The sequence below is a fragment of the Malus sylvestris genome, chromosome 4 (assembly GCF_916048215.2).
Source record: "Malus sylvestris chromosome 4, drMalSylv7.2, whole genome shotgun sequence".
In the NCBI taxonomy this organism is placed as follows: domain Eukaryota; kingdom Viridiplantae; phylum Streptophyta; class Magnoliopsida; order Rosales; family Rosaceae; genus Malus; species Malus sylvestris.
Window position 1 is genome coordinate 4501051 of NC_062263.1, and position 13548 is coordinate 4514598.

Consider the following 13548-nt stretch of genomic DNA (forward strand, 5'->3'; position numbering starts at 1 on the left):
ACTCTCTGTTTTATTATTATTTTATTTTACAGCGACAATAACACCTCAGAAACGATAAAGAAACAGATTCGGGAACAATATTTCAGTTCTTTTGCAGCCAAGCAGATTCCGGACCACTTCTTTCCCAGCTTATTTTGGGGCCGGGTCGAGGAGTGCAACATTTCGATCTAGTTGAGTTGGTCTTGAATAACCTTTGAGATGTTTGTTATTAAGTATAGCATCATGAATTTTAGTGATTTTTTCTTTTTGTATTAAGCAATATTTTACTTGGAGGAGGTTGCGCTATGTCACACAATGAGACGATTGTATACGACATTCTATTTTGGGGCTCAGGTGGGTTGTACTAGGAGTGGAGCTAGAAAGTTAGTTCACTTGGAGCATAACTAATTATGTAGTGGCGGAAATGTAAAAAAAAAAATTAAAATTTTCCAACGTTTTCGATGAGGCATTTCGGCAACCACTTGGGTGACCCATACCATTGTGTGTTTAGTGTACATCCCTGCCCTTTAGTGCCATTTTAATTTTGTCGATAGGTCAATACATGTACACATGGGCAGAGAGGTAAAATCTAGAAGATGATTGGGAGGAGGGAGGGTTAATGGGCTTTTCTTATTTTGAGAAAACATGACTAGCTTTAAACTTTACTAAAATCAGTGTCGTTTCGCTAAAAACAGACATATTTTTTGTTGATGGTGTTGGATATGGATTGAGTGATAGAGTTGCACTGCAGAGATGTCGATGTTGTCTAGCTTTTGTTGAACTCGCCTATTTCACGATAAAAGAATTGAAAAGGAGAGATTTTGAAGATAGTTTTAACAAATTGCTTAAAACTAAATGTATATTTTAAAAACATACAATATTATCTACACTAAGGGGAGAGAGAGTGAGCTAAGCCTTACCATGGGCTAGCCATAATAATTAGGTTCGAATTCTCATTTGGCTAAAATCAAACCTAAGATCTCCCTCTTACAAGTGAAGAGGAATACACTAGACCGTAATACTAAGTGTATATTTTTTTAACAAAAAAATGAGAAGGGGCATGTGCCCCCTAGCCCTTCATCAACTTTACCCCCGCTCTCCCCTCAATGGTCTCGTGCAACTCTAGTACTACGATCTAGTGGTATTCTTCTAAATTTGCAAGTAAAATATCTTAGGTTCGAATCTTGATAATGATGAGTTCGCAATCAATTTATTCTTCCACTCCATTAGTATTGATACATCCAACAATAACAACAAGGCATTATCTCACTAAATAAAATCAGCTATATAGTATTGATGCATGGTTGTATAAAAATAAGGGCGTGCATGAATTTATAAATTGTCAAGAAAACCGAGATCAAACTCCAACCAACCACATTACTTAAAGTCTTAAAAGGGAGCTTTTTAATTGCTTCACTTTCAAGCGGCATTGACTAATCCATGTCCAGCACATGCGGACGTGTTGTACACCATGCCTAACCATGTCCATGCCACTAATATATTGAAATTTTAATTTATTTACGAATATATATTTATTTATGATAGCGTTATTCACACTCAATTTTACTTTCAGTATATTCTTGTTAATTTTTTAACATTAATCTTCTTAAATTTGTTTGATTAAACAGCTGAAAATTAAAAAGAGTGTGAAAAGTAAAAATGAATGTGTGGATAACACTACCTTTATTTAACTGGAAATAGAGTTTGATGGTTCGGACTTTGTAATGAGAATAAAAGGTTGTGTATGTTTAACTTCAAATGAAATGATACAACTTTCGTCTTTATGATTCATATGTTTAGGGCTAGTTTAGTAGACTGGTTGAGATAAGTTGTGACTAATTAAAATGAACGTGAGTTTAACTTATTGTTTGTTGTGTCAAAATGTAAGTTGGACTGGATGAGTTAGGAATTCACAATGGAGTGACTTATATAACGTATCTTTATACATGAGTTACAAGTCACGTCTTACAAAGTCTAACCAATCCTTGCTAATCCAATTCTATTTCCTAAGATTCAATCTCATATAGCTCACCAAACAAGCCTTTAAAGTCACACAATGAGGAGTTCAAATCTCCTGCACTCAAAATTTTTTTGTTGCCTCTCTGTAACTTGTTTACTTGAGTGACACATGTCGTTTTGACTTAATATCTTTAATTTTTAATGAATAATTAGGTGTCAACAAATGAGATAAGTCACAGAGAGGCCATTAGTGCAGAAGTTTTGAACTCTACAATGAGTTGGTAATAATGTCTTATAGAACTTGTCATTAACGAAAATAGAAATAAAAACATTTTACTTAAAAGTGAAAAAAAAATACATGTAAATTGTAATACAGTGGTATTGGTGACACTTTTGTCTTTAGTATAAAGAGATACATACGTCCACTTTTCAAGTAAATACACAACTTTTATAAATAATCACTTCTACATTTATACAAAGGGTACATCTCATTTTGTCATTCATCCAATTAATTCAATGTTTTGTGAGACTCCTAAATTCTAGAGAGTTGAGTGAGTCTTCTGGCTTATTGTAGCAATGATCGTTGAATTTTACTTTAAGATTGATTTAGTTTATGAATTCTCATATTATTATTTTTTCTTTCTCATACTTAACAATGTATTGTACCATTGGTTATTTTCACTAACATTGTCTATTTTTCGGTTAAATTTAGGACTATATTTGAAACTTAATCCCACAACATTAAAATTCAATTTAAAATTGTGAAATGAGAAAAAGAAAAAAGACCTAAAAACCAGATTTTTCTGTGTGTAAGGAAATTTAATACATAGGATTTTTTTCGTAGTTCAATATGTGATTTTTTTTTTATGTTAAAAAAAATGTGTGATTTATTAGCTGTTTAGGTCTAGCCATAGTTGATCTCATACCTACTTTGAAATCACATTACCTAATATTTACAAGTTACTAAAGTCCAACCATTTTCACTTTATATTAATCTCTTAATTTTGTTTTGTAATTACATATAAAATTAGACCCTGGACTTTTGTAAAAATATTATATGAATTAATCTGCTTTAATTTGTTGCTTAATTAAAGAAAAAATTATTCTCCTTTTATTGTTTATTATATAACGAGGGCAACGCGATGTGATTTTGTTCATAAAATAGTTGTAGTAGATGGTAGTGGCATGTGAATAGCAAGTGGCTCAGTGGTAAAAACACGGATTTTAGCTCTTAAAATACAAAAAAAAAAAAAAACAAAAAAAACAAGGAGGTTTCGGGTTCGAGGTTCCAAGCTAGTAAGTCTACTTGATTGTGGACAAGGAGAGGCTGAAATGCCTTGTAAGTATTTTTCTGAAAGAGATAGATAACTGTGACTTGACACCAGTTGTCTATTATTTTATTTTTTTAAAGATAGTAGTGGCATGTAACACTAGTACGTACTTTCCTCATTAAATCCAGCCAACCACAGTAAAACAACAAAATCATCAAACTCTCAAACGTCTTCGAAAGAGATGGATAATTGTAATTTGTCACCCGTTGTCTATTTAAAAAAAAAAAATATTAGTGGCATGTGACACTAGTACGTACTTTCCTAATTAAATCCAGCCAACCACAATAAAACTACAAAACCATCAAACTCTCAAACCTCTTTGGATAAACCATTTTTGTTCAAACTGCTTTGTCCTCTTTTCGTGTGAAGTGTACAGTGAAACCATGAACTCACTTATTACGGAAGCAGAAACCATTGGCCGATGAGTGTTTCCACTCTCTGCATAAATTATCTATGTGCCCCAGATTATATACAGAAATTTTTTCGGGAAATATATTAAATTTCTTTTATTACATTTAGTATTCTAGACCGTGCTCTTGACATTCTAAAATTTCTCTTATTTGTATAATCCATTCTTCCTTTCATTTTGGTCGGTCTTCATTCCTTTATTCATATATTTTTTTTAAATCCATTTCAATAATCGGTCAATGGAAACAAAAAAGGGTTACTATTACATGACACTTCTTCTGGATTGTCTATACTTTTTTATCCTTTTACGTTAACACAGACTTATAATCACAACACGTGGTCTAGTAGTAAGGGCGCGAACTACGGCTCTCCAATAAACAAAAAAAAGTGAGAGGTACCGGGTTTGATGTTCCGAGCTGGTGCGTCGGCTTGAATGTGATCACCGGCAAGGTGAAATTCCTCATAGCCTCTCCGGGCCCTAAAGTAGTGGATAACCGTGATTTGCCACTAGTTATCCCCTTTAATAAAAAAAATAAAAAAAACAAAAAAAACCTTATAATCCGTTCAAGTTAATATGATACTTACTATATAATAGTTTTCTCTAATTAAACTTGAGCATTTTCAAATTATTCCCGCATAGGTTCCACTCAAATAAAAAAAAATCATCTAACGGTAATTAAACAAATGATTACTGGAATAAATCATATGAAAATAATCAAATTGGTGTAACAATTTTGGTCATAAGTGAATGTTGGTAAGGATGGTCTATCGGGACACGAAAAATGATAGTTTGGATCATGTAATTAAATTGTGAAGTGTGCCCTAAATCAATGGTTAATATCATATTATTTTATTAAGAGAGAAAATTTGATATGAACCCAAATAGTTGTAACTCTATGTTGCTCTTGGATTTTTTTTTTTTTTTTTTTTTTTGGTTAGGTAACAATTCTTCCTTGTTAAAGTAAACCAAATATCATCATCTATGAATATACGAACTAGGTATAATCTCATGATGCCAATTTTGAATGGCACCCCATTGATTCCAGCAATCTTTTTGTATTTTGTATTTTTTTTTCCTCTTTCCTATAATGGATGTTAAATAGTCAATTTCTCCATTGATGTTAGATTTTAAAATTTTCATCTAATTTCTTATCTATTTTGGTTGCGAAGACAACACTTAACAACTGTGGGAAGGCAAAAAAGTAATTTTGTTTTGGTAAATTGGGCATAAAGTCAATACTTTGCAGTTGCAAATTGGACTCTTATACCTAATTCAAATATAAAGTGTACGTAGTCAAGAGGAAAAGAAGACGACGAAAAAAAAATATGTTGTCCACATTAGAGATAAAATTACTTGATTATCCTCAAACATTTGCCATTTAACCAAAATAGGTAGAAAATTGGATGAAAAACTCCAAAATCCAACGTCAGGGGGAAAGAATTGGCTAATTATAAAAGTTCAGGAGGGTAATCAGCTAAAACTAACACTATGTTTGGATGAAGAAATTTAAGATTACTAAGGAATTTTAAAATGACGGAAATTGAAATTACAAGATTTTATTTTCAAGAATTTGTAAATTTTCTTGTTTGGTTAATCTAAAAGAATAATGGAATTGAATACTGAATTTGTTATTTTTAAACTCTAAATCATAGAAATTGGGAAATGACACATATTTACATGGAATTTGAACTTGTGAATTGGAGGTCCCAAATTCCAAGTTTTTTTTCCACGCGGAAATTCTAAATTTCTATGTTTATGAATCCAAACAAAGGAATTGGTGCATGTTAATTTATAAATTCAGATTTTTACCAAAATTCCAAGTTTATTTCCTTCATCCAAACATAGTGTAAAGTTCAGACGAGAAATTAACAAATCTTTATAAGTTCTGAGGAAAATCAACAAATATCTTTTATCTATTTATGATGTAGGCACTAAGATACATATCCTACAATTTGAAAGTTGATAATTCTATTTAGTTTTGTTGCAGATGCATCGTGGAAAATGATTCAAAATTAAATGCATAAATTAAGGTTTTCAATTAATTTTGAACTTTTCAAATATAATATTTATTTAATTTTTTTGTTGGAATATCAAATATAATCAGACATGAACTCAACATCAGCAAAAAGAAAGGTTAACCAAATATGTCCCAACTCTGATTAATCCATTTGGGATTATTACAAGAGACCAAATATGGGTGGAAAGTACCCATATTTCACCACCCAAATGCGACCATGACACCACACTCCCCGGTCCCCTACAATTGCAATAATACTATGTTGGGTATTATTATTCACACTCTTTTTACCTTTCACACAACTCCGTATTCATTTTTATTATTTGATCATTTTCAATTCATTCGATCTGACAGCTGAAAATTAAAAATAGTGTGTAGAAGGTAAATATGAGTGTGTGAATAACACCATCTTATGACTTACTTCTCAACCTTGGATCTTAGAGTGACAATTGTTGTTCAACGCTAAGGGGTGATTTTATGATCTGTGCGCTTGGTATGTATTATGTGGAGGAAGCTCAACTTTGTTGGAAGTGACCCATACCAGGGTTTTTTTTGCCTACAATTGCATGATCATCAAAGGGTGGTGCTTTCTTTCCATTGTGGGAAGAAGATGCAGTGGTTTGAGGGGATTCACAAACATGTTCTACTGTCAGTGTAAGTCTATAGGTGATGATACTGTGATCACCTTGGGTGTCTTGACGGTGTTGGGTTTGGCTCATACGATTTGGGTCTTATGAGTTTAAACTTCACGTTGGTTAGATATGAGTCTTTTGTGGCTAAGGAATTGTACCTTTGAAGAATTTATTTTGTGTTCTGTCGTTGTTTTGTTTTGTTTTGTTGTGGTTTTGTTGTCTGTTTGCCTGAAAAATGAAGCACTTCTTTGTCGAAGGAGCATCATCTTTTGCAAGTTCATCAGAAAGTCATGCAAATGTTTTTTCCTTGTGCGCGTACATTTCCGCTTGGTTTGATGTGATTATGTGGAGTATATTTTGTATTGCTTCTCTATTGTGTTTGTAATCATAAAATTGTATTCACGATCAATGATGTTTCTCGTTTTATTTAATAAATGGAAATGAAAGTTTGTGTAACAATGAAGGAGGGTGTATTCAATTGAGAATTTGAGAGATTTTAATGGATTTTTATGGAGTTTAATTGATTTGTAGAGATTTCATATAAAATTTTGATTCAATTCCCTTGAAATTTCATAGGGAGATGTGAGATTTGTGGATGCTTAAAATACACTATGAAATCTCTTCAATTCCCTTTGATTCTTTAACTTTCTCAAATTCTTTAAAATCAATTTCTAATTGAATACACTCGGATTTCTAAGGATTTAAATAAACTATCTTAAAATTCTAATTGAATACACCTTGAATTTCAGAAAATCACTTAAAGTCCTAATTGAATACCTTTAAATTCATTAAAAAATTAAAATCTCTCAAAATCCTAATTGGATACATCCTATCCAAAAATTTTCATTTTTTTAATTATGATTTAAATATATTTTTGTAAAAGATTAATTAATATATAAACTGTTTAGTCATCAATTAAGATCAATTTAGATCATCATGATGTACCATCCAATTTTTACTAAAATGATCTTTACGTAACAAAAAGGTGCACATGTGCATCTAATTATTGTTTCACTATTTAATAAAGTAATCATTTTTAACTATTTGTTATTATTTTTTTTCTGGCTTCACCATGTCCATATATTTGTAATGTTTTTGAAATACGATATGATACATAACGTATTATTATAAAAATAACGAAATTCTTGTGTTTGAAAATTGACAACTCAAAAATAAAACATCTGTAAACTTATATAATAACACGTGATGTACACTTGTTCCCATCAAAATAAAATTTCTCCTCCATATCAAGTGGACCCTAGAATGGGAGAATAAATTATTCATTATTCTCCAAATTTGGACAATCATAAAAAAAAAAGGGCAGTTGGATTAATTTGACTCAAGAAATAAAACAAAGACATAAATAATCCATTAGTGAAATTATTTTAATTAACTAGAATTATTAATAATATCATAATCCGTTTTCTCCACCGATTCCTCCTTAATCCTTTCTTTGCAAGGCTTCCCCACATAAAGTATAATTTCGGATTCCTCATAATCCTCCCCTTCCTCGGTTTCTCCCTCTCCCTATAAATACTCCCACCTCCGATCACTTCCTCCTCTCTCATTATTTCCCTCACCATCCCACCAAAACTCTGTTCCTCTCTCTCCTCTCTCTCTCTCTCTCTCAGTTATGGCTAACAATGGCGTACCGCAGACCGGAAAGGGTATGATCGTGAGTTTCGGCGAGATGCTGATCGACTTCGTCCCCACCGAATCGGGCGTTTCTCTTGCCGAAGCTCCTGGCTTCCTCAAAGCCCCAGGCGGGGCCCCCGCCAACGTGGCGATCGCCGTGGCTCGCCTCGGCGGAAAGGCCGCGTTCGTCGGAAAACTCGGCGACGACGAGTTCGGCCACATGCTCGCCGGCATCCTGAAGCAATACGGCGTCGCTGGAGAAGGCATCTCGTTCGATCAGGGCGCCCGCACCGCCTTGGCCTTCGTGACCCTACGCGCCGACGGTGAACGTGAGTTCATGTTCTACCGGAACCCTAGCGCCGATATGCTGCTGAAGCCCGACGAGCTCAACATCGAGCTCATCAAATCCGTACGTTTCTCTCCTCTCTTTTCTCTCCTTACGTTTTGTGTTTCTTTTCTCGGAAAATTTGGAGGGAGGGTTGAAGGTTGAAGGTTGAAGGTTGAAGGTTGGGTGTGATAAACTTACCTGCCGTTGATTTTCTGATGTGGGATGCACTTGGATCTCACTTTATTTCTTGGCCCTTAATTTTCTGATGTGGATCCCGCTTATCACGGATCTCTCGTATCAGACAGACACACCGGTCCCGATATATTCCCCACAAAAATAATTAATTAATTTTAAAGAAATAAATAAATAAATAAAATTTCATGATAAAAAATAATAATTAATTTAGGTTTTTTTTTTTTTTTGTATAGATTTATTAGATAAGGAGTCGACGGAGTTCTAATTCACGTCGTAGTATAAGAGCAACATATTTTTTCATTATTGTAGTAGAGGCCACTTGCATAATTAATTTAGAATTGAATAGGTAAAGTTTGGCAGCGCGATTTGGTTTTGGGTGTTTGTATTTTTTTTCGCCACGCGCACACGTAAGCGAGTGGTTGTTGTACATTTTGTGGTCGGTTCGGTAATATTGCATTTTGATCCAATCGATTGAAAATACATGTTGAAATTTTTGGCTCTATTTTATTTTAAGTTGGCTTTTTTGGTTTTAATTCAATTATTTTCTGTCCTTTTTTTTTCTTAATCCAATTATTTTTCACTTTTTGTCATCTTAGAAGTTGATGGGGAGGCATTTATCATAAAGTAATTTTAGGCTGAAAGTTCTTTTAAAATGGTCAAAAGTTGGTTAATTAATTTTGGATTAAAAATGTCCTTGGTTTTTTTTTTTTTTTAAGAAGAGGCATAGACCACTTGAATTTTACTAAATAATAGTTTTAAAAATATTTTTAAAAAATTAACAATTATTTTTCACTTTTTGTCATCTTAGAAGTTGATGGGGAGCCATTTATCATAAAGTAATTTTAGGCTGAAAGTTCTTTTAAAATGGTCAAAAGTTGGTTAATTAATTTTGGATTAAAAAAGTACTCGTTTTTTTTTTTTTGAAGAAGCATAGACCCACTTGAATTTTACTAAATATTAGTTTTAAAAATATTTTAACAAAACAACAATTTTACTCATTTTAAAAATATTTTCACGAGCTCTTAATTTTCTCACTTTTTATAACGTACTTATGATTTTTTTTTTTGAACAAACGATATTTTTTATACTAAGGGAATGAAGTGGGATGAGTTTCACAATGAGTTAGCAATAATGTGGTTCAAATTCATTTTTGGCGAAAATCGAACCAAAGACCTATCACTAATAAGAAGAGAAATACTACTAGTAGTACAAAGTGACAATATACCCATAATTTTTAAATTGACATTTTAGTCATGGGCTCATGGGAGATACAGTTTTTCACTCTTTGCACGTGTACATTATCGATAGTGTGACAAACTGAGAAAGCACACAATATTTTCCTTAAAATGTATCTTGGAGGCTTACCATTTTTTGTATTACACCGTATAGATAATGAAATGATTGATGTAGTTTTGCTCACCGAGTCTGGTTTTGATTTTGTATTGATAGGCCAAAGTGTTCCACTATGGATCCATTAGCTTGATCGTGGAGCCGTGCAGATCGGCACATCTGAAGGCAATGGAGGTGGCTAAAGAAGCCGGTGCATTGCTCTCCTACGACCCAAACCTCCGGGAGGCGCTGTGGCCGTCGCGGGAAGAGGCAAAGAAGCAGATAATGAGCATATGGGATAAGGCCGATGTGATCAAGGTGAGTGATGTGGAGCTGGAGTTCCTTACAGGGAGCCCCAAGATTGATGATGCCAATGCCATGACTCTGTGGAGAGATAGCTTGAAGCTCCTCCTTGTCACGCTTGGTGAGAAGGGTTGCAGATACTACACCAAGGTCAGTTCCTTATGCGATCCAATTCAATTCTTTACCATTTTGTTGCACCTGCATATGCTTTGCTTAATTAGTTCTGAGTTTTTGACTTTTAGTCACGTTGGGCCTGGGGTGGGTGGGGGTGGGGTCTATGCCCATGATTTTGGTTGTGGACAAAGTAAGTTTGATTATATTTCTTGATATTAATGGAATCTTTATCTTATTCATTTGATGTTTTTGTTTTGCATATTAAAAAAAGGGGTAAACTGTCGGTTTACCCCCTGAACTTTCACCTCACTTTCGATTTCCCCCCTGAACTTTTCTATTGGAAAATTAAGGACTCAAACTAATTTTTTTTAGCCAATTTGCCCCCTACCGTTAGTTTTTCATATATTCCATCCATATTTCCGTTAAGTGAGACCATGTGCATAACATGTGAGGATAGTTAAGTCATTTCAATTTAAAAATGATTAAAAACTGAAAATAAATAATAATAATAATTTTCCCTCTATTTTTTCCTGCTAATTCATATCCTCAATTTTAATTTTCCCTCTCATTCCTATGCATGAGAAATAACATATGGTGTTATTGTCTTCATAAGTAGCTAAGTTAATCTTTTTTTTGAAGCATGTACTACCATTTTTATTTTCCGTAACAAATTAATAATTTGACAAATGCTCATGGTGTTATTGTCTCCAAAGCAGTGCATTAATATAAGAAACATGTCCATAAAAAAGATTAGGGTTTCTTATATTAATGCACTGCTTTGGAGACAATAGCACCATTAGCATTTGTCAAATTATTAATTTGTTAGAGAAAATAAAAATGGTAGACAATAACACCATATGTCATTTCTCATGCATAGAAATGAGTGGGAAAAATAAAATCGAGGATAGGAATTAGCGGGAAAAAATAGAGGGAAAGTTTTGCTTTTTTTATTATTTTCAGTTTTTTAATCATTTTTAAGAGTGAAATAACTTAACTACCCTCACATGTTATGCACATGGTCTCACTTAACGGAAATATGGATGGAATATATGAAAAACTAACGGTATGGGGCAAATTGGCTAAAAAAATTAGTTTGAGTCCTTAATTTTCCAATGGAAAAGTTCAGGGGGGAAATCGAAAGTGAGGTGAAAGTTCAGGGGGTAAACCGACAGTTTACTCTAAAAAAAGAGTTGCTATTGACACTCTACAAATGCCGTGGCCGTGCACCATTTATGTAACAAAGTAGAAATATTTCTAGTGTTATTATGTGGTAAAGCAGACATTTTTGAAGGAGTTAATATGTGTTCAAAACTATTACAATAGTTTAGAAAATTGGAGAGTTTCGAACCGGTGACGACGCATGGATAAAATTCAACACTATCCACTAGAATATTTAGTTTTGAGTTTAGAGGGGATGGGGTTTTGAAGCATGGGTGGACATCCAACTCCCTATCCACCAGGATATTGAGTTTTGTTTACGTTTTTTCTTGGAAACTTTAGGCATTTGGTTTGGTAATTGGGTTAAAAACTTAACTTGTGTACATTACTTGTAAAACAACAAATACAGAATTTCCGTGGAGTGGTGGAATCCTTCGACGTCAACGCCGTAGACACTACCGGCGCCGGTGATTCGTTTGTCGGTGCTCTCCTTGCGAAGATAGTCGATGACCACTCTATTCTTGAAGTAAGCTATACAGTTGACGATGATTTTATGCATCTTATATGCTATATATATTTGAATTATATTAATTTGGAAAGCTGATGAACGAATTTGGTTGGATTTGCAGGACGAGAAGAGGTTGAGGGAGGTACTGAAATTTGCAAATGCATGCGGAGCGATTACAACAACCAAGAAGGGAGCGATCCCCGCACTTCCCAACGAGTCTGAAGCCCTCACCCTCTACAAAGCAAATTAGAAGAAGGTGATGGATCTCAACAGCAACAAGAAGAAGAGGGGAATATCTGCCTCTTTTTATTTTTCTTTTTATTTCTCCTCTTTTTTTTTCTTTTTTTTTTTATTTGTCAAGTTTGTAGGAGCTTTTGTTTCGAATTTTGTGTTTTATTGGAGAGGGATTTTCCAGCATTGGTTTGGCTGCGTGTAATGATGGAAGTTGGAGGCTTAAGCATTGCCGAATAAGTAATATGATTTCTGATATTTCATCTTGTTCTTCTCATCAAATGAGAACCCAAATTCGATTGTTGGATAATAATCAACGATGAAAGATAAATATATAAAGAAATAAATTTGAATTATGCTAATAATTAAATAAATAACAACACTGTATATTGAATAAACAAGATTGATATTTAAACAAACGAAGCGAAGATCGAGGCTTGCGTATTGCAATGTCTTTGAAATAATTTTGTAGGCGCTTGCTTCTCTAGAAATGAACAATCTAAACTAGGATTCCAACACCAAAAAACTTAGTTTCTAGCAAATTAATTACTAGGTCTCTCAGTATGCTTGCTATTGAAGAAAAAATGATTTTCAGTGGTTTGATTGATATGCAAATGCATGTAATTATAATAATTATATATCTGTTCACAACATGTATGAGTTTAGGAGACGACTTGAATTGTACGAGTTTAAGAGCGACTGCTTAACAGAAAAGATGTGTCGATTTAGATATAAATGGAACATAAGACATATATTGTTGGTTGTTTAGCGTCGATTTAGCATCCAATGATAAAAGTGTTGCTTTAGTCAAAAAGTTGTATTTGGTTTTTTTTTTTTTTTGGAAAATAAAAGTTGTATTTGCTTTGCTTGCACATCCTTTCCCCTTTTCAAGCACATCTATTTGGGGCATTTGGAGCGAATAAAAACAAAAGATAATTAAGAAACGTGATGTGTATGGAAAAAAGGAGTGTACAAATCATTTTTTTTTTTAAGTTAAGCAATTTTAATTTGGATACTATTGGCGGAAAAGGATCTTTGCTGGCATCTTTTTTTGGGGATCTAGAAGATCCTGTAATCATGACCATTTGTTCTATATTGAGATGTCAGAAATTATTTAAAATTTAAAATTAAATATAAATTATACCTAATGAAAACTGATCACATAATATACGATGAACGGTCATAATTCCAAGATCTACCGGATTCTCAGAAAAAAAATCTGGCGAGGAACCTTTTCCATTATTGGCACTCACATGTTACGTTTTTTTCAACCACTTTATATTTATTTATGATATATATTATATTAAATAAGAGTGAAAAATACGCCAGGTGGAAGTGCAAAACAGCAAAACAACAATTTCGGCCCCAACATGTAAAATGTGGACCGTTGGAAATCATGCCATATGATAACTTGGTTTTG

At 33.3% G+C, this 13548-nt stretch overlaps 1 protein-coding gene across 1 annotated transcript; it reads left to right on the forward strand.

Moving 5' to 3' along the window:
- The first annotated feature begins 7784 nt into the window (after window positions 1-7784).
- On the forward strand, window positions 7785-12386 carry LOC126619311 (probable fructokinase-1). Its single transcript, XM_050287644.1, has 4 exons — window positions 7785-8371; window positions 9935-10267; window positions 11799-11915; window positions 12019-12386. The coding sequence occupies exons 1-4, from the start codon at window positions 7961-7963 to the stop codon at window positions 12145-12147; spliced, it is 990 nt and encodes a 329-aa protein (XP_050143601.1). The 5' UTR covers window positions 7785-7960; the 3' UTR covers window positions 12148-12386.
- Window positions 12387-13548: the final 1162 nt, after the last annotated feature.

What these genes read in the sequence shown, in the direction of transcription:
- LOC126619311 (XM_050287644.1), top strand. Translation starts at nt 7,961, where the DNA reads ATGGCTAACAATGGCGTACCGCAGACCGGAAAGGGTATGATCGTGAGT. An exon ending in GTTGCAGATACTACACCAAG is followed by an intron (nt 10,268 to 11,798) that starts GTCAGTTCCTTA and finishes CAACAAATACAG; the next exon opens with AATTTCCGTGGAGTGGTGGA. An exon ending in ATGACCACTCTATTCTTGAA is followed by an intron (nt 11,916 to 12,018) that starts GTAAGCTATACA and finishes TTGGATTTGCAG; the next exon opens with GACGAGAAGAGGTTGAGGGA.